Here is a 21,950-nt window from a genome sequence, read left to right as displayed (position 1 = left end):
TGTGCAAATTTAAGTTGAAATAACTCACTTTTAAATAACTGTTCACTCAGGAGAGTCTTGAATTTGTTTTGCAGGAAATCTTGCATGCTTTCTATGCAGTTCTGCCTTAGTGCCTCAGCTAATGTCAGTTGGTCAAATCATATTCATATAGGCATTAATACCTTTTATGGAAATATATTAGATCATGATTTTAGACAGGAGAAATCTGAGAATTTTAGCTTGAATTTCAGCCAGGTTCTCACTACATGGTAAACAGTAAAAAGAGAAATTGTAGGGTGGGATAAATCTTGAGGTGAAACTGTTTAAAACCTTTAAGACATTAAAGTTAACTAAAGATTAAAGTTTTATCATGAGACTATTAGTAATATGATCTCAGTAAATTAATGACATTCATTCTCACTATTTACCATATTTATTTCTTCAGGTGAAAGAACAAATTAGCTTCTCCAAAACCTGTGATCCCTGTTCATCCCTTCCTTTGTTGTTAAAAGCTGAACACATTCCTTCTGTCATTGGTAAAACTGCACCAGAACTCATAGCTTGTCAAGTAAGTTTTTCTGTTTTGCATTAACACTTCAATGATCAAATTTTACTTGTAAATTTCAATGAATTGGTTTGCATATATCACCATCATTTTAATACCCACTTCTCTATGCTTTTCTGGATTGGCTGGAGATTATTGAGGAGGATTTTCTATGGCTGGATGTCCTTCCTCTCACCAATACTCACCTGTTTCCATGCAAAATAATATTTCCCATGGCCAAACATGTTTTTGCAGAATATTGGAAACAAATGATACTGCTTTTATGACAGTGACAACCATTTTACAACTATCATGCAATATCAAAACAAGGCAACACAAACATACACACACATACATACCAAATCTACTCACAAGGCTTTGGTTGACCTGGTGCTATAGTAAAAGACACTTGCCCAAGATGCTATGCAGTGGGACTGACCTGGAACAATGTGGTTGGGAAGCAAGCTTCTTACCACACAACCACACCTCCACGCATCATCATCATTATGCCTCAAGACATAAAGGTTCATTTAATGGCAAAGTAGAAACTAGCATGAAACTTTTGAAAAACAGATAATGATCATAATAATATTATAATTTAGCTAGTTTGTTATATATTATGAATTTCTCTCTATTAAAGAATTTGGTGAAATCCTTTGTTGATTGTCAGCTCCAAGCTTTCCGTAGAGTTGCTATTCTAGAAGAAGAAGTGAGCTCCATGCGAAAACACCTTAACACACTGAAAGTTGAATTTTCTAATGTTATTCATCAAAAAAGAGATGAAATGGTAAGTCAGTCTCTCTCTCTCTCTCTCTCTCTCTCTCTCTCTCTCTCTCTCTCTCTCTCTCTCTCCTCTCTCTCTCTCTCTCTCTCTCTCTCTCTCTCTCTCTCTCTCATATTTGGTATGCTATTTCCTTTAATCTCAGGGTTCCAGAGCTATATTCTGAAGAAAGTATCTATCATCGTCATCATCATTTAATGTCCATCTTCCATGCATGCATGGGTAGGACAGTTGACAGGATCCAGCCAAGTAGAAGACAACCCCGGGCTATTGTGTCTATTTTGGTGGGGGGTTTACGGCTAGATGCCTTTCCTAATACCAACCGCTCTGCAGAGTGGACTCAGTGTATTTTACTTGGAAGTAGCACAGACAAGTTCAGTTTTAGTATGATTTTTTACAGCTGGATGCCCTTCCATTTCTTTCATCATCAGAGAAAAATTAAATGATTATGTCAAAGATAACATTGCTTCCTCATGTACTTAGTTAACCATTAAATCTGCAGACAAGATATCTACGAGCACATTTCTTTATAGACTTAGTTGATCATGCCATGCAACCATTGTTTATTGTAAAGGAATTGCTTCTGGCAGCACTTGGAGATCAAAGAACTGTAGCAATTATTTTATATGTTGATTTGAAAGCTCTCCAGCCAAGTCTGTAGCACTTCCTTGTTATTAGCCAAAGTATTCTTCTGACCAATACTGCTCAATTTAAGGCGGCGAGCTGGCAAAATCGTTAGCATGCCGGGCGAAATTGCTTAGTGGTATTTCGTCTGCTGCTACGTTCTGAGTTCAAATTCCACCAAGGTCGACTTTCCTATTCATCCGTTCGGGGTCAATTAAATAAGTACTAGTTACGCACTGGGGTCGATGTAATTAACATAATCCCTTTGTCTGTCCTTGTTTGTCCCCTCTATGATTAGCCCCTTTGGGCAATAAAGAAATAATACTGCTCAATTCATCTTGTAGCACTCTATAGTATGTAGGGATTGAATTTCTACCAACTTTATTGCCCAGCTTGCAGAGGGCAATGAGCATATGACGCAAAACTAGGTCATAGGGATCACTCCATGTTTGAGTTTGATCAATCAGGACAAATTAAAACTAGGCACTTATAGTAGGTATAAGTAACAGCAGAAGTATAGGTGCTCCAGTTTAATCAAATATTTCCTGGAACATGGTATTGTGTCAGACAGCAGTATATCATCTCTAAGATGAAGTAGATTTTACGACTTTTGTTTACCTCTTTTAGAGAAGCTTCTTTTCTGACTACTTTTGTTATCTTCATAGTCACTTCATAGTTTCTGGTCTATTAAAGATTTTGACTGAACCAGATCCTAAGCAACTTAACAAAACACCAGCCACAGCAAGCAAATACCATACTACAACACCTAAGTTTACAATATTTTCTAGCTAATTCTTTACTGTTAATGTCACATCATATTCTTCAGTTTGGCACACATCACAAGGGTGTCTACTTACATGACTACAGTATTAGTGGATATTGCCCTTCTGTATCCTACATCAAGCAGGAAATACCTCAATATATTCAGCTTCTGCTATGAGTAATAACAAATGTATCTATATCCATTTATTCTTGATATCCTTGTTCTTTCATGCAACATTACAATATATTTCGTAAGAGATTTCATCTGATCATTCTTAAAACAATGTGGTCGGTAAATTAAGTACCAGTTGCATACTATGATCGATCTAATTGGCTGCCCCCCTCCCCCCACACACACACACACACACTCCCCAAAATTTTTAGGCCTTGTGCCTAGAGTAGAAAAGAAATCAAGAGAATTAGTTGAAGAATGATGTGAAATATGACTTAATCCATTTAACTTTTCAAGAGACCAGTACACAAATTGAAATGAATACAAAATACAAAATGTCTGACTGTTAGTAAGGAAAGATGTAAGGACCATGTAATGCAAGGTAATGAGAGTGAGTTCTCAGGCACATCACACAGCCCTGACAATAAATATAAAAAGAATAATACGTATAATGTGCCAGAGGGAGAAAGAGAGACGCAACCAGGTAGAATGTTTAAGAGAAGATTTATTGATATGTTAGCATGTGTGTCTGTGTGCATCATGTATACAGAATAATAGAAGGCCATCATGAGGACAAAGTGCATCTGTGTATAGGCATGGTTGTATGTGTGTGTGTTAAGTACATATGAGAATAGTAGTGAAGTAGACAGTGAAAGAGTCTATAATGAGAAGTTAGAAGAATGTTTAGACACAAAAATGAGAGTACCAGTTCATAATCAATTGTGCACAGTAGCTGAAATACTGTATCAAGAAGGTGTGGCCATGATGCTAAGCCGGTTGCAGTATGTTGTACAGAGTTGTGGCTGAGATGCTGCTGCCTGGATCACTTGGTACAGGAGTTTTTGCAGGTTGTATATTTACTGTTGATCCATGGTGAAGTAATTCACAAACAATGAAGTATTGGAACCTGCATGAGTTACTTGTTGAGCTGCGTACGTAGAGAGATGATGTTGACAACATTAAGAAGATGATAGTGGTGATGAAGAAAGAGATTGCCATAATGCTGTTGGACAATGTTGGTAAGTCTCAATGTGTCTCTGTGGTGTCGTCACTGGAACTGGCTGTGTCTTGTGTGGTCAGTGGCTAGATCTTAAAAGGTATGGAACCAAAGACCCAGAGATGAGGAGAGGCTGGGTTTTTATTTAGAGGCTCCAATTGGTTATACACTGCAGATTGGTACAACAGAGTAAGAGACAAATTGCGCCGATACCAACTAATCAAAGTAGTGAACACAATGGGGTCCAAATAGCGGTCAAAGGCTAGTTGTCACCTGCTACATTTGAATGCACGTATATATAATAAAGGGGAGAGAGAAATTTCACTTGAGTGTTTGCTACAAGATCATAAAATGATGACTACAGCTGAGGTCACAAGCAATGTTGGTGACTTGTTTGTCATCTTAACATTCTAATTACTTTTAATTGATATTGTTTCACATTTTCCAGGTAGACTATGCTTCCTTTCCCTCCAAGGATGACAACAGTTTTAAAACTAACCTAAAACCAAAGCACAGAGACATATCTTTAATACCCGAGTAAGTTAATTTTTTAACTATACATAAACACTTATTTTCTCTTGATTGCATCAGACAGGGTATTATTTTATAATTTAAGAGTGAATTTTACAGAACTCTGCACATTAATAAAATTTATATGGCTGATGTTCATCTGGAACATCTGAAGATCAGTGTCTGTAATGCTCAGGAAAGAAATGATGGTCTGATCCAGCTGACAGTGTTAAACTAGACAGCATACCAGCTCTACCACCGTAGTGTTATTTGTATTGTTGAAAGGTTTTTTACACAAAAGTACAGACTTAATGAGATTCTTTGTGCTCTAAGTTTTCAATCCACTCTTGATAACGTTGATTATATTCCATTTTGCCTTCACTGGGTAATTTCTCCTCATGAGTGTTTGAAAAAACAAAAACAAGTAATTAGGGGTTACCCTCTCACAGATTATTCATCATCATCATCATCATCATCGTTTAACGTCCGCTTTCCATGTTAGCATGGGTTGGACGGTTCAACTGGGGTCTGGGAAGCCCGAAGGCTGCACCAGGCCAGTCAGATCTGGCAGTGTTTCTACAGCTGTATGCCCTTCCTAACGCCAACCACTCCGTGAGTGTAGTGGGTGCTTTTTATGTGCCACCGACACAGGTGCCAGACGAGGCTGGCGAACGGCCACGCTCGGATGGTGTTTTTTACGTGCCACCGGCACAGAGGCCAGGCGAGGCTGGCATGGCCACGATCGGATGGTGTTTGTTACGTGCCCACAGCATGGAGGCCAGTCGATACGGTACTGGCTACGGCCACGTTCGGATGGTTTTCTTATGTGCCACCAGCACTGGTACCACAAAGATACAAATTCCATTGATGTTCATCGATTTTGATTTGGTTTGATTTTCACTTGCCTCAACAGGTCTTCACAAGTGTCCCAAGAAGGAAGGTATGCACAGGTAGACTGACTATGTCCCAGGTAGGGGCCATGGGTTATGGCCTCACGTGTCCTGCTGGGTCTTCTCGCGCACAGCATACTTCCAAAGGTCTAGGTCTCTGGTCATTTCCTCGGTAAGACCTAAAGCGCGAAGGTCATTCTTCACCACCTCGTCCCAGGCTTTCCTGGGTCTACCTCTTCCACAGGTTCCCTCAACCGCTATGTAATTTATTAAGGTGCAGGCATGAATGTGGTTAAAAAGTCTAATTCACAACCATGAGATTTCAGGTTCAGTCCCACTGTGTATTACCTTGGCTAAATATCTTCTGCTATAGTCTCAGACTGACCAAAGCCTCATGGGTGTACTAGGTAGATGGAAACTGAAAGAAGCCTAATGATATGTGCATGTGTTTGTGATCATGTCTCCTTATCTTGGCATCACATGACACTTGTAAACAAGCATCACTGTCATACAAGCAGTGTCCTTCATTTCCTGTCTACCATGAAGATATATCCAGGCTCCAAGCCATGGGGAAATATTGCCTTACTTAGAAACAGCTCAGGGTTAGCAACAGAAAAACCATAGAAAATCTGCCTCAACAAATTCTATTTGATCCATGAAATCATGGAAAAGTGGACATTACATGAGCAGCACTATTCCATTTATGACAACTACCATCATGTAGAACTTCACCTACACTATACAGAATTCTCTCTACAGTATATAAAAACACTTCAACCCATCTGGTAGATTTTTGTAAAAATTGGTTCATGTAATTTGTTCAGCTGTTTAATTATTCTAAAATATTAAATGCCTTAAGTTACATTATTTCTTGTTTAGAGAATATCTTTGTTTGAAATAGATAGAGCTTGTTCTCATTAGTAGACAAGTGAGCAAGATAAAGCCTCACATTTTGTCAAATTAACATTTTAGCTCTTTCATAAAAGGATTAAGCTAATTTACAAAAGAAAAACAATATGTGAAATATGAATTAGTTTGTCACTATTAACACCCTCTTTCCTAAATTTATTGTTCCTAAAATACATTCATATTGTATCACTACTGCTGTCCTGTCTGGCCCCTTCAAAACAGTAATGAAATAATTATGGTGGTATTTACACTGCAGTTTTACCTTCTTCATTGTGACCCAATTACATAGTGAGAATTAAAGAAAATAGTGAATCAGGTGACAATTGGGTGTAGTTAAATTACTCATGCCCTTTTTTTTTTTTCATTGTTATCTTAAAAGTTTTCTTTTCCCTTCATAATACAACTCATAGCACTAACATTAATAAATAGTTTAACTGAACCGTTTTATTCCTAAATTTTAGTTTAAATTAAATATTGTGTGTCCTGCCAAATATTGTATGACTTTTTTATTTTTACATGATAAATCCAATTAAAATTAACTTTAGTATGAATTGATTCTAATATCTAATTTCTAGTATCTAGAAATTTCTAATATCTAGTATCTAATACACATGAATATGTAGATTAATTTGATAATGAATTGCAAAAAAATAAATTTAGCATCTACAATATTATTTGATGGCTCCTTTTAAACATCAGATTAACTTTCTAACATTACAAACTGTGGTGAAATGTGAACTTTGTCGTGTATATGCATGTCATATGACTATTAGTACAATGTTAAATAAAAAGGAATAACATCACTGAACTAATCTTATGGAAGTATTTCTTATCTACACAATGTGTTCAGAAATTTTTGTAATCCTCAGAAAGATTCATAGAGACAACTTTACAATTGTCGTTACTATAACTATTACAACTCTGCTATTATTACCATTACAGTTATTACTGTTGTTGTTATGGGTACTAAAAATGTGAAGTATTCTTTGAGACAAACAATATAGAACAAAAAATGTAGCATTATTGTAGAAGTTTATATATCACTATTGAGTGGCATATCTTGCATAGAAAAGGGAAGCAACAAATACATTGAAACAGATAAATGCTTCCAGCTAGCTGGGTAGATTACAGCCAAAATTATTTGATATTATTATGTATGATTTGAAAGATCTACTTCACCCTAACCCCTCTACTCAGTCCCTCCACCCCAGGAACAATGGTCCTCTGGATTCTTTTCTCTATCCATGTCTTTCTTGCAGATATTGACATATGATATTTTAGCAGAACATTAACAGTTTCAAACTCATCTATCTTGGAGATCTACAAAGATCATAGGCACTGCCCCTTCCTTCAGATCCAAATAGTTAAAAAAAGAAAATAGCAGTCATATTGGTATTGCATTTTCAAAGTTTTTTAATCAAGGTCACCATATCAAAAGAAGATAAAAAACTCTTATAATTAAACTAAATTTCTGCAAACTTCTATGAGTATATTGCATCAGAAAGGTAGTTGCCTTATATAACACCCTTCCTCGTTGCTTTAATAAACTTGTGTCTTTCTATACTAAACCAGAAAATATAGCTTTTGTCAGCCACTTTGTGGCAATTTGTAAATAGCAAGTATGAGATTTCATCATAAACTTTATTCATGCCTTGTGATATTAAACTGAGATGTGTACCACTGAAGAAGGCAGTCAGGATGCCCTTATAATTTGATTCCAACAGAATGATGCACTTCAAAGATTACTTGAAAATAATGATCTCAAGCTTACATGATGCAATACTACAAGCAAAAGTATTAAAATAGTCATCGGTAACATCCATTGATAAATGTTGGGATGAAGTTTGGTGCCTCTCCTCAAAGGTGTGGAGATAAAATACAATTGAACTTTATCTACAGTCTCAATTTATGGTCTGACCACTCCTCAAATTTTGAAGGGTATTTTTAAAAATTGTAAAGCTGATACTATTCTAGTCAATTTTATTCCAAAAGAGATGAGCAATATCAGTATTGTAAACTGTCTTTTGGGTTGAAGAATGCCATAGCAGATTTTCAAAAAATAATTTATAATATAATTACAGTTTAGCATCTAAATGTATCATTTCCTTATAATGATAATGTTATTGTGTGTGGAACAAGTAATGACTAGCATAACCAAAATTAAGATAAGTTTAATAAAGGGAGTAAAGATTCAATCTACAGTAAATGAAGATAAGTGGGTAAACACACACACACACGTGTGTTTGTGTGTAAATCATGCAGACTATCCATTTTCAAGGATAGAAAATTTCTTATAAAACTATAGCCAGATCTAATTTTCCTTCTGTCCTTGATTCAACTGCAATCAGACCTTATTGAGTAAAGCCAAAATGTTTTTCTGGCAGAATATGAAGCAAATGTTGCAGGTGAATAGTGTAAACTGGCCATATACTGGTGGTATCAAAAAGTTCCTGAGCTAGTTTTGTAGTGCACCAACAGAAGGCAGCACATGGTTGCATGCACAGTGAGAACTAGCAGTGACCTTCATGAGGCAGTATGCCATGTGACATTGCTGTGTTTACTTTGCAAGCTGTGAAAGTTGTATGCTGTAGCCTGTGATTTTTGTCATAGACAGGAAGTTGGAACAAAGAGCCAATGTAGAATTTTGCATTAAACTTGGGAAGTCTGCTACAGAGACACTGAGCATGCTTTGGCAAGCTTATGGCAATGAGGCAATGAACCATACACAATATATCAAGTGGTATGGGTGCTTCTAAAGCAGAAGCACACCCCTGGAAGATTATGAGTGATCTGGGAGACCTGCCATGGGCATTTCCCCCACAAATGTGGAGAAAATTCATCAGCTTGTGCATGAGAACCATCGGAGGACTATCAGTGACATTGCTGGTGTTGTTGGTCTGCCATATGGCTCTGTGCAGGCAATCCTAACATCTGTGAAGAATTGGATTCTTCATGATGACAATACACCCCATCACCAAGCTCTCCTCACTTGTGAGTTTCTCACCAAAAACATGGTATCACTTCCGCACCCACCCTATTCACCAGATTTAGCACCTTCAGACTTCCATCTTTTTCCCAAGGTGAAAATGCAGCTCAAAGGTTGCCATTTTAACACCATTGTCAAGATCCAGAGTGAATTACAGAAGGTCCTCAACTCACTTATGGAAAACGACTTCCAGGCCAGATTCCAAAAGTGGTAGAAACACTGGGACTGGTGTATTGCTGTGCAAGATGACTATTTTGAAGGATATGATGTTAAAATTTAGGTGAATAAGTTATTTTTTTATTAAACACGACTAGTCAGGAAATTTCTTGATACCACCTCATAACCTCATAGGTTAAATCAGTATTAATGTATTTAATACAGTCAGTATCAAAAATATGATTTTAAATAATTATACAGTGACCGGAAGGAAACAACTTCATGTTTTCATTTCCTCACAGTATAATTATTCTTATGCTCAACTCAATTATACATTTTAATATGAACTTTACTATTATGGGTGGAATTTTTGTGTAATTAACCTCAGTGTCTTATATTTCAAACAGTAGTATAGTATCGTATACTAACCTTCAGGAAATATCCCTGAAAACCAAGAATTAATCTATTTTTGCAGTATCAATCACTTTTAGGTCAGTGTGAGAAAGACAGTAAAAAAATTTCAAAAGAAATTTCTATAATTGTTTACTCTGTAATTATATAAGATTGATCAATGTACTAAAAAAAATCCTATTTAATGAATGTACTAAAGCATAATAATATAGATTCATGAAACTGTCATATGAAAGCTACTGGAGTGACCTTTAACTCCTAAAATATTACTTGTGCTTTGATTAGATTATTGATGCAGCATCAGAGCTAATTTTAAATTACAAAGCAAATATTGATAGACGTTTTTTGAAAACTTGTGACATTAATGTTATCAGAAAATGAATTCAGAAAATTAACTTGAGAATTTTGATGGAAAAAAACAAGTCATTTGTAAAAATTATTTTTATATATTTGTGAAGTTGAGGAAAAAATATGACAATTTCCTTAGCCAACATCTGTGGATGATAATGTAAATATATAATATTAGTATTGATAGATAGGTCAGATACTGTTGCAATACACACATATGAAATGCTCCTTCAAAGTATGATTTAGTATTATTACTTTTAACCAGTAATTCATTACCTTTTGCCACTCTGATGTCTGAACCGACAATGACTATGATGAACAAATGAAAGTGAAATATTTACCTTACATTCAAGTTTTATTTTTCTTTCTTTATGGCTTAAGTCTAAGGATGAAGGGCAATGCTAATGATCTTTTGTAGGGTTTCCAAAACTGATTGTGGAAACCAGAACTCTACAATAAGAATCAGCATATCAAGAAACTGAGGACTTGGTATGAATATTTAGACCCTATTAAAAGCATTCAAGGGTCAAGCATCAGATTAATTCTCCAATCAAGAAGAAGACAGTCTATATGGTGGGCTTCTGCCCACTTTCTGTCTGTCCAATTCCACTTACAAGGTTTAAGTTAATCTAAGGTTATAGTATATCGTTTGCTCAAAGTTCTACACAACAGGATTGAACCTAGAACCCAGTGATTATGAAGTTAAACTCTTTACCACCCAACTACACTTTTACTTATGATGTGTGTTATATAATAAGTTGCTTATTTACTGATAAGAACTTCTAATCAATGAAAAACCAAAAGTGGCAGTGTTTTGTTATCAACAGCATAAATGACTTAAGATTGCTATAACTGAAAAACAAATTGTTATAGGTCATAAGTCACTCTCAACAAGGCAGCAGGCAACCAGCAGCAAAACAGCCTAGAATAATAATTCAGTATATTGTGAAATACAAAAGAAAAGGAAACTCTTTTACTTGTTTCAAGCAAATTAACCCCAGGACTTAATCTTTGTAAGCCTAGTACTTATTCTATCGGTCTCTTTTGCCAAACTGCTAAGTTACAGGGACATAAACACACCAGCATCGGTTGTCAATCGATGTTGGGGGTGGGGGCAAACACAGACACACAAACATACACACACACAAATACATACATATATATATATATATATGACAGGCTTCTTTCAGTTTCCGTCTACCAAATCCACTCACAACGCTTTGGTCAGCCTAAGGCTATAGTAGAAGACACTTTCCCAAGGTTCCACGCAGTGGGACTGAACCTGGAACAATGTGGTTCGTAAGCAAGCTACTTACCACACAGCCACTCCTACACCTATAATAAGAAAAACATTTCTTGAGAAGCTACCCTAAGAATCAAGTGATCAAAAGAAAAGTCTAAAAAGTTTAAAACAAACCAAATCAGAGAGTAGTAGGCATCCATCAGTCTCAAGAGGCCATGGATCTGTGCCCAAAGAAATTGTGTCAGCTGCTGATGGTAGTGCAGCATCTGTTGTGACTGTAGAGGCCCTCATAAGAGTGGCAGTCTTGCATGCAGCGACTACATTTGAAGGAGCTCTTTGCCAGCACTACTGGCTTTTTAGAGACTAATTTGTTTCTAAATGATTTCTGCTGCTGATGAAGATTAAAATCTTAGAAAACTAATTAAATCTTAGTTTTCAGCTTAATTACTTGACTCATTCATGCTTTGAAATACTTTCTATGCATATATTACCAAAGCTCTAAAAAAAGGATGTGAAGAAAAGGGAATTTATAACATTTATGCCTTTCTTACAAGCCTTAACAGTATAAGTAAAGTAAATTAATCATTATCACCATCATCATCATTGTTTTAACAACCACTTTTCCTTGCTTGCCTGGGTCAGATGGAATTTGTCAAGGCAGATTTTCTATAGCTTGATGCCTTTCCTGTCATTGACCTTCACCCATTTCCAAGTAAGGTTTACTGACCAATAAACAACACAGGCATATTTGTTAAGAATGCATAACATTTCAAAACATGTCAAGAAGTTCAGTTGTACTATGCCACTGCTTATGTTAATAGGGAGCTTGGTGTTTTGTTTATAATCAGTAAACACAAAAAACACAGAAATACAAAATCACCAACACAAAAACATGCACACACACATGCATATGCATGCCCACACACACACATACTTCTGACAAACTTCTTCAGTTATTGTCTACCAATTTCATCCACAAAATATTGGTCAACCCACAGCTGTAGTATACAACATTAGCTGACAACATTCATGCAGTGGGACCAGGCCCCATGGTTCTGAAGCAAATTTCTTAACTGCACAGCCACACTTATGCTACAGAAACTGCCAAATGTATATATATATTGAAGTCAAAGAAAACCAGTGGAATACAGAAAGTGGGGCAGAAAGGGTAATGGCCACAAGCATCCATTTCATGGAGAATCCATTCAATGAGTGAAATTAATTTTTTTGAAATTTGTGATTATTCTTGTTAACATCATTGTACAAGCTGCACAAGCTGATATGAATATGGATCCATGTTTTAATGAGGGAGACCAGACAAGAGAACCTGTTACATGTAAGGACTGCATGCAATGTTGATTAAGGATAATGAAAGATAGCAGTCAATCTTTGAGTGCAGTAGAATTGACTTAAATTCACACAGTATTCCATGCCACAAATGGTTGGCATTAACATTAGAATTTGTTGGTTATGCTAACACAGGCCACTAAATGCAAATATTTGATTAGCCTGACTAATATAAGTGTTTCTGGGGAATTCGTCTAATCATGTGTTTGCATAATGCAAAGCAAATGTGCATAATCATTGCAAGCAAATTTAGTAATAAGGGTAGCTGTAAAATGTCTTTAGATGATTGTGTTAGGCCGAGTAGCACTGGAGAACTTATATAACTCACACTTAAAAGTATGTTATAGAGAATAATGTAGTACTATGTAAGTTATATGAAAAGAGTTGTACCTTAAATAGAGCTAGAACTGTTAGATGAATTCAGCTTTCAAGGACATTTTAGACACCACTAAAACTTCCTTGTATATTCTGATTTCAAAATGTTTACAGTATATACAGCTAAAAATAAAGTATTAGTCAAGTTAACCAGGAAGTTTCTAAGCAGTCATTCAATCTGCAAAATATAGTAGCCAAATCTCTACTAAATCACACCTTGCTATCCTAAATTAAGAAGTTGACATTAAATAAATTAAGAAGTTGACATTAAATTATAAGGACTCTGTTATACTGAAAGATAAGCTGGTCACAGCTGGAATACAATTGATATGTCTGCTCAATCAGAACAAAAAGACTACAACTAAAATATTGATTTATTTTCACAAGAAACATCTCAGTGAAAAAGTTAGTCAAATTAATCAGCACAGATTATTAATAAAAATCACTCTATTCTGATTGGATATTTCCTATAGTAAATAGTATTGGGATCTAAAGAAGAATCTGGAAAGATATAATCAAATATCATAAATCAATTAGACTGAGCCAAATATACTGGATTTATGTATTTAAATTACTACTTCAGGAACAGATATGTCTAGAAATTTCAGAAACATTGCCACAAAACCAATGAGTATTGGTTGCTGAGATGTTATATAACTTACTATAGGCTTTTGTCAAAATAGTTAGAAGACACTTACATTGTTGGCTACCTCTAAACCATCTTATCACTCTCATTGTTTAATTTCTTTGGACTCTTTAATGTCACTTACTGTTACTTGGATTTTTTTTTTCCTGTTGATTTATTACTTTCTGTAAAAAGTTACTTTATTTCTACATTATTTTAACAAACCTATTTCTACTTGCAGAGACCCAGAACCCATAGCCCACGAAAGACATAGATCAATACACAAGAGTATAATGAAGAAGTCTCGATCTTAACAACAACACTAACTTAAGACAGGATCTAGATGCTACAGCTAATACTAATATTAATAACATAACTGATATCATAACTAATAATATATATATATATATAATATATATATATATATATATATATATATATATACACAAATTAGTAATATATATATATATATATAAATAATATATATATAAATAAATATATATATATATAAAGATATATATAAAGATATATATATATATACATATATATATATACATTATATATATATATATATATATATAATATATATATATATATAAACACACACATATATATATGCATACACACACACACATATATATATAATTTATATTTATATATATATACACACACACATTTATATATAAACATATATCATTTAAAAAATATATACATATATTTATACATGTATTTTTATAATATATATATATATTCAATGTACATATATATATAGGTATTATGTGTTAGTTGTGTCATTTACTCTTCAGGAACACAAACACTCTACAGCCATCTCTTATATGACTGTGTATGCATATGTGTTTGTGTAAATAAATAAATAAATATATATATATATATATATATATATATAGTTTTCCATATAAGTATTTCTTTTTGGATTTATTAAGTTGACTATAGGTACAATTAAGTATATATTACAACAATTATATATTGAGTTAATATATTTGTGTGTGTATGTATATGTATGTATATATACATGTGTGTGTGTGTGTGTGTGTGTATGTATATGTGTGTATATATATATATGATAACTTTCATTGTTATGTACTTGTCAAAGATTGCTATAAATACTCCTTACAGAAGTAAATCATTGATGGAAGTTTTCTTAGAGAAATGTTTGTTTTTCTTTTTAATTTTTTATTTTTGTGTTCTACCATATACTTTTGACAAACAAATTCCATACCTACTTCTTCAATTCACAATCAGAACTTCTTTTTCAGCATTTCTCATACAAAGTATAAATGTTTCTCAAAAATGATAGTTTTGAAATAATGTAAGAAATCATTTATCAGATGATTGCAAATTTGGCATCGCAGCAATGGTGAAGTCTCCCAGTCTGGTTCTAGACGAAGGATTAGGAATATATTAGAAGCACTTCTCATCATGTTGTTGTTGTTGTTCAAGTCACTGGCTAGAATCGAACTTGGAATTCTGGGATTCCAGCCAGTGACATGAATAATAATAATAATAATAATAATATCTCTATTCACAAATAATACAGAACAGCCCTTCAAAATAAGCATGAAATATACAAACACTTTTTATTGCAATAACACAAACGCACATGGAAAAAATAATGATGCTAAGATTCTCTCTGGTCGAACACAGCTTCTCTATTCACAAATAATACAGAACAGCCCTTCAAAATAAGTTAAGAAAATTTACAAATTTCCATATCTACAGTTTTCAATCATACATTCGACCAGCTTTAAAAACTTTGATACCCACAATTGCCTCTGTAAACATCCTTTTTTTTTTTTCTTCTCTCTAAAAACATCATGCTTTTCTTTTTGTGGACTTACAAAACCCTAAAACTTTCTATGAAAATCTGACTTTTCTTTGCTTCCTCCCTGAATCATCATCATCATCATCGTTTAGCGTCCGTTTTCCATGCTAGCATGGGTTGGACGGGTCAACTGGGGTCTGTGAAGCTGGAAGGCTTCGTCAGGCCCAGTCAGATCTGGCAGTGTTTCTACGACTGGATGCCCTTCCTAACGCCAACCACTCCGCGAGTGTAGTGGGTGTTTTTTACGTGCCACCTGCACAGGTGCCAGACAGAGCTGGTGAACGGCCACGAACGGATGGTGCTTTTACGTGTCACCGGCTCGGGGCCAGGCGATGCTGGCAACGGACACGAACGGATGGTGCTTTTACGTGCCACCGACACGGGGCCAGACAGAGCTGGCAACCGGCCACGAACGGACGGTGCTTTTACGTGTCACCGGCACAGGGGCCAGCTGAGGCTGGCAACGGATGCGAACGGATGGTGCTTTTACGTGCCACCGACACGGTTGCCAGACAGAGCTGGCAAACGGCCACGAGCGGACGGTGCTTTTACGTGTCACCGGCACGGGGGCCAGCCAAGGCTGGCAACGGACGTGAACAGATGGTGCTTTTACGTGCCACCGACACGGTTGCCAGACAGAGCTGGCAAACGGCCACGAGCGGACGGTGCTTTTACGTGTCACCGGCACGGGGGCCAGCCGAGGCTGGCAACGGACATGGACGGATGGTGCTTTTACGTGCCACCGACACGGGGCCAGACAGAGCTGGCAAATGGCCACGAACGGATGGTGCTTTTACGTGCCAACGGCCACGAACGAACGGTGCTTTTACGTGTCACCGGCAACATATACTTTTTATTGTAAAAACACACCTGTTCTTCTAACTGGACATACAAACATCTCTAGAAAAGTCAACTTCAACCTCCACAATATTACCTTACACGAAATATACAAACACTTTTTATTGCAATAACACATGGGAAAAAAAAAAAAAAAATGATGATGCTAAGATTCTCTCTGGTCAAACACTCTATTCACAAACAATACAGAACAGCCCTTCCTTAATTTTTCTTAAGCCTAATAGTAGTAAACATCTGAACTTTTTTTGACCAATAGGACCCCACCTAAAAAAAAAAATTTTTTAAATATCACTGATGGTGATGGTGATGATGGTGATGATGATAATAATGATAGTAATAGTGCTGATAATCTATCTATCTATCTACACACACACATACACTCAAAGAGTTCAACCAACACAAACCTCACCTAGGCTCTATTGTTAACCAAATATGAAAGTATTATTTGACAGGCAAGAACTCTGGCATTGAAGACAGTCAGCCAGCCAACCACCAAGCCAGCCAAGGAGACAGACAGACACTATTGTGATGGTGATAATGATAAAAAAACAAAAATAACAATAATAAGATACTGCTGTGACTACACATAAAACAATATCATTGATGATGATGGTGGTGATGGTGATGGTGATGATGATAATGATGATGGTAATGGTGGTGATAATGATGATAGTGATAATAATAGTGATGATAATAACAATAATAAGCCGAATACGGCTGCTATAATGGTACGATTATAATTGTAACGGCAATGATGGCCGTCTCCCCACGAGCCAATCAAAGCTAAAAAATGATAACATTATCGTAGCACCAAAATGTTTTTGGAAACTAAAAGGAAAACTAAATCAGTATACCAAATCGCTTGTCCTATGGTTAATCTGGAAGCGCGTCCCCCAGGGAAGAGCCAGCCTGGGATCGAAAAGTCATCAACTGGCACAAACTCTTCTCCGAATACGGACATGGATGGTCACTTGAACGGGAAATCCCCCAACTCAAGCCCTCCAAGTTCACCACCACAACCACCACAGAAAGAAAAATGTAAGCGGAACAAATGGACCCGAGAAGAGTATAAAGAAGTAATATACGCTTATTACTATGCATTAGGTAGGCCATCTCAAGAGAGACACACCGCAAACTCTTACAGTATATGGAGAACACGGAATCAAGACAGTAGGCCCTATTTGGACGAGAACAAATTAGCAAATGTGAGGAGGGATATCCTTAGAAATAACAGACTCACAGACAGTGAAATAAGCGCGATCAAGCACGCAACGGAAAATGACATAAATATAAGACACAAAGGAAATGAAGAATCAGATGAACAGTATAGCCCGCCACGAGGCTTAATTGAAAGACTGCCATCTGACCAAAGTACGCAAAGGCCTGAAGATACAAGAAATTCTATTGTACCTGTTAAAGATAGCCAGGAAAACGAAAAAACAACAGTAACTGAAGATCTCGCATTTGCTGAAGAACACGGAGAGTCTATGGCAGATATGAGGCAGAAAATCCTGAATACGCTTGAAGTTGTAAGACATACAAGTATGAATGATAGAGAACCACTTCATAAACTCTCAAATACAAACCAAAATAAAAAACAAATCCAAATTGGCAACTATGTAACAAATGAAATAATACGAGAATTAAAACCTGATTTTACTGAGTTAAATGAAATTATTTACGCTTCTGCTAGGGCAATTGAAACCAGCTGTATGCCCCCGAAAAAACAAAGAAAACAAAACCTGGGAAGAAATCAAACCTGGAGAAGTAAAATTGAAAAAGAGATTGAATTTATGAGAGGGGAAATATCAATATTAAATGAACTAATATGTGGAAATGATGTAAGATCCAGAACAAGAAGAAAGATGAAGAGAAAATTTGGATCCTCACCAAGAGAAGAACCGATATCAATAAAAGAAACGCTGAAACAAAAAGTCCAAGCAAAAGCCCAAAGAATACGAAGATTTGAGAAGAGAAACAAGTTTTACAAGCAAAATAAGCTGTTCACATCCAATGCCAAAAAATTCTACAGAGAAATAGGGAAGGAGAAAGTAACCGTTAAAGACCCCCCTCCTATGGAAGAAGTTCAAAACTTTTGGAAAAGGATTTGGAGTGACAAGAAGACGTACAACATAAATGCAGACTGGATTATACAAACTGAAGGATCCTACCAAAATTTACAACAACAAGCATGGGAAGACATCACAATAGCAGACCTAAGAAAGGCACTCACGAAGGCCCATAATTGGAAATCCCCCGGTAAAGATAGGGTGCCGAATTTCTGGCTCGCATCGCTCCCATGCGCACACGGTAAGCTAGTTCAGCTGCTCAATGGAATTATGAGAGACCCAAAGAAAACACCTGAATGGTTAGCAAGTGGCATTACTTACCTACTCCCAAAGAATAACGAAACCAACCTTCCAAAAAACTATCAGCCTATAACCTGTCTATCCACCACGTATAAAATCCTAACATCTATCCTGGTGGAGAAAACATATGCATTCATGGAGAAGAACAATATTTTCCCCATTGAACAAAAAGGGTGCCGCCGAGGCTCTTATGGATGCAAAGATCAACTGCTAATCAACCGTATGATCCTTGAGAACTGTCACAACAAGCGCAGAAATCTCAGCACCGCATAGATTGACTATAAAAAGGCTTTCGACAGTATACCGCATCCATGGATCTTGAGATCGCTGGACATCTTCAAAATTTCCCCTGTGATTTCAAACTTCCTGATGCACAATATGTCGTTGTGGAATACGAATCTCCAATTATACCACTCTAATGGAGTACTTGCCTCAGAAAATATAAACATCAACTGTGGAATTTTTCAAGGTGACTCACTTTCACCTTTAATATTCTGCATAGCCCTAATGCCCCTTACAAGTGAATTAAACAGAACAGGGTATGGGTATAAAATTGCCAATAAAAAAATAAGCCATCTATTTTATATGGATGACTTAAAACTTTATGGTAAAGACAATAATGAACTTGAAGGCCTATTGCGCACCGTGAAAGCATTCAGCGATGACATCGGGATGGAGTTTGGACTTGAGAAGTGTGCCAAGGCCACTTTCCAGAAAGGGAAAGTGAAGACCACAAATTCAGTCGTGTTAGATGTTGACACAGTCATAAGAGAGCTTGAGCAAGAACAAACATATAAATATTTAGGGATAAATGAAGGCTCTGGTATTCAGCATGCAAGCATGAAAGAGAAGATCAGGAAGAAATGTTATAGGAGAGTTCGTGCAGTCCTGAAATCTGAACTAAATGCACGTAACAAGGTGTTAGCTATAAATTCCTTAGCAGTTCCAGTTGTTACTTATAGCTACAATGTGTTGAACTGGAATATGAGTGAAGTAAAGAATATAGATAGGAAAATATGCAAGCTGCTGAGTTGTAATAGGATGCACCACCCAAAGGCAGACGTAGATCGCCTTACCTTCCCAGAGCCCAAGGAGGTCGAGGCCTGATCCAATTTGAACTAGCTTACAAAACAACCACAATTGGACTGGCCAAATATCTCGAAATATCGAATGACTGGATGCTAAAGCTCGTGGAACATCACGAGAGATGAAAGAAGCTTCATTCTATCATAAAGGAAAGCAAAAGATTTGCTATTGATCTTGTGCAGGATACCCAAACTGAACAACCCGAGGGAAGTACGGTAACTATTGTTGCAAAGAAGGTGAAAATGATGGCAATGAAAAAAGCGCACGAGCAATTGGCTGATAGGTGGGAGGAGAAACCTCTGCACGGCAAATATGTGACCCGCAGCAAACAAGCTGATGTTGACCAGAAGCAAACCCATCAGTGGCTACGGAGCTCAGGGCTAAAAGCAGAGAGCAAAGGTTTCATCCTGGCTGCTCAAGATCAAAGCCTATTAACCCGGAACTACCAGGCCAATGTGATGAAAAATGGAGCAGACCCAAAATGCCGATTCTGCAACGACATGATTGAAACAGTGGACCACCTAATCTCTGGATGTAAAGTCTTAGCACCAGTGGAGTATAAATTAAGACATGACAGAGTTGGCCAATATCTACACTGGCTAATAAGTCGGCATTACAATATCAAAACTGCCGACAAGTGGTATAATCACCACCCTGAGGCTGTAACTGAAGGAGAAAATGTAACCATTCTGTGGGACTTTCCAGTACATACAGACCGAACCATCAAGGCCAATAAACCAGATATTGTTGTGAAAGACCAAAATAATAAAGTTTGCTTATTGATCGACATGAGCATCCCCTGTGATCATAATATCTCAGCGAAAGAGTTTGACAAACTCAGAAAATATAAAGACCTACTCATTGAAATTGAGAAAATGGGGCATCTCAAGGCGGTTACAATACCAGTGATCGTAGGAGCACTAGGAATGATCAAGAAGGGAACCGAAAATTATATGAGAATGATCCCTGGCTTACCATCCCTGCAAGAAGTGCAAAAGATTGTCTTAACTGGTACATCACACGTATTGAGAAGAGCATTGTCGATGTGAGAACTGTTGCTGCTCATGTATTTTAATTTAACTTAAAAAAAAAAAAAAAAAAAATGAACGAACTACTGAGTTTGGTTTAATAGCCTACCAATGTATACTATGAGTCTCTTTGCCCTAGGAGTCAGGAAGACACTCGGCAAGAAATGGATGCAAATTTGAAAAAAGAAAAAAAAAAGTAATAATAATAATAATAATAACGAAAAATGCTTTAGGAATGAGAACCCAGGTTTGAAATTTCCCCAAGACACCTGATGAAGGCTGGAGGGTATATCAGCAAAACGTTGTGTTAATAACAAACAAGATGAGGACAAATATCTGTTAAAATGTAAATAATGCACTTTTCATATATTTTGAAAAAGGACATGCACACAGTATTTTCCTTCCTCCATCAAAAATCTGAAGGTATAGATATACATTCCATGAGCAATGCATTGGGTATGTAGCATGAATGTGTAAAAAGCCATTATCTGCTGTACAAATTTACTTTCTTCTCAATTCTCGTCTTCTAGAAGGGAGTGTAGAGATAGAATATCATAACTTCAAATGTCTTCATAACATCATCATCATCATCGTTTAACGTCCATTTTCCGTGCTAGCACGGGTTGGACGGTTCAACCGGGGTCTGGGAAGCCAGGAGGCTGCACCAGGCTCCAGTCTGATCTGGTAGTGTTTCTACAGCTGGACGCCTTTCCTAATGCCAACCACTCCATGAGTGTAGTGGTTAAGTTTTTGAGTGTAAATCAGCAGCAGGATGCTTTATGACATACATGCTTGTAACAAATTTAGAACTGAAGGCTCTGTGGAGCTCAACTGCTAAATAAGTTAACATAACATTTCACTCATCTCCAAGACTGATTAGTAAAGTACCTAACTGACTAAAAAATGCTGGATGTTAGATATAGAAGTTAAATTATTAATACTTTATATACAAAGCTGTTTTGAGCAACAGACTTGCTATTTATTTATAAGGTTGTTTTGTTGCTGTGGGAAAGACAAAAGAGAGTTTGCTGAAGGTTGATAAGTTTTGTTGCCTTGAAGAACCCATTCTCTGTATGTAAGGGATTAAAAACTGCAAGGTAAAACAAT

At 36.4% G+C, this 21,950-nt stretch overlaps 1 protein-coding gene across 12 annotated transcripts in view; it reads left to right on the top strand.

The window, feature by feature from the left end:
* The window catches only part of LOC115225588 (coiled-coil domain-containing protein 171), a 268,237-nt gene extending 254,156 nt beyond the window's left edge, over positions 1-14,081 (top strand). For 9 of the 12 annotated variants that reach the window (XM_036498806.1, XM_036498818.1, XM_036498816.1 and 6 more), the window contains 4 exons: positions 425-547; positions 1,164-1,310; positions 4,308-4,396; positions 13,901-14,081. In XM_036498806.1, the coding sequence (XP_036354699.1) occupies positions 425-547; positions 1,164-1,310; positions 4,308-4,396; positions 13,901-13,973 (432 nt within the window). In that variant the 3' untranslated portion in view covers positions 13,974-14,081. The remainder of the gene's footprint in view (positions 1-424; positions 548-1,163; positions 1,311-4,307; positions 4,397-13,900) is intronic. The other 3 variants (XM_036498822.1, XM_036498824.1, XM_036498814.1) reach the window with 2 other exon arrangements.
* Positions 14,082-21,950: the final 7,869 nt, after the last annotated feature.

The sequence above is a fragment of the Octopus sinensis genome, linkage group LG2 (assembly GCF_006345805.1).
Source record: "Octopus sinensis linkage group LG2, ASM634580v1, whole genome shotgun sequence".
NCBI lineage: Eukaryota > Metazoa > Mollusca > Cephalopoda > Octopoda > Octopodidae > Octopus > Octopus sinensis.
This window is presented reverse-complemented; position numbering and strand designations above follow the sequence as displayed.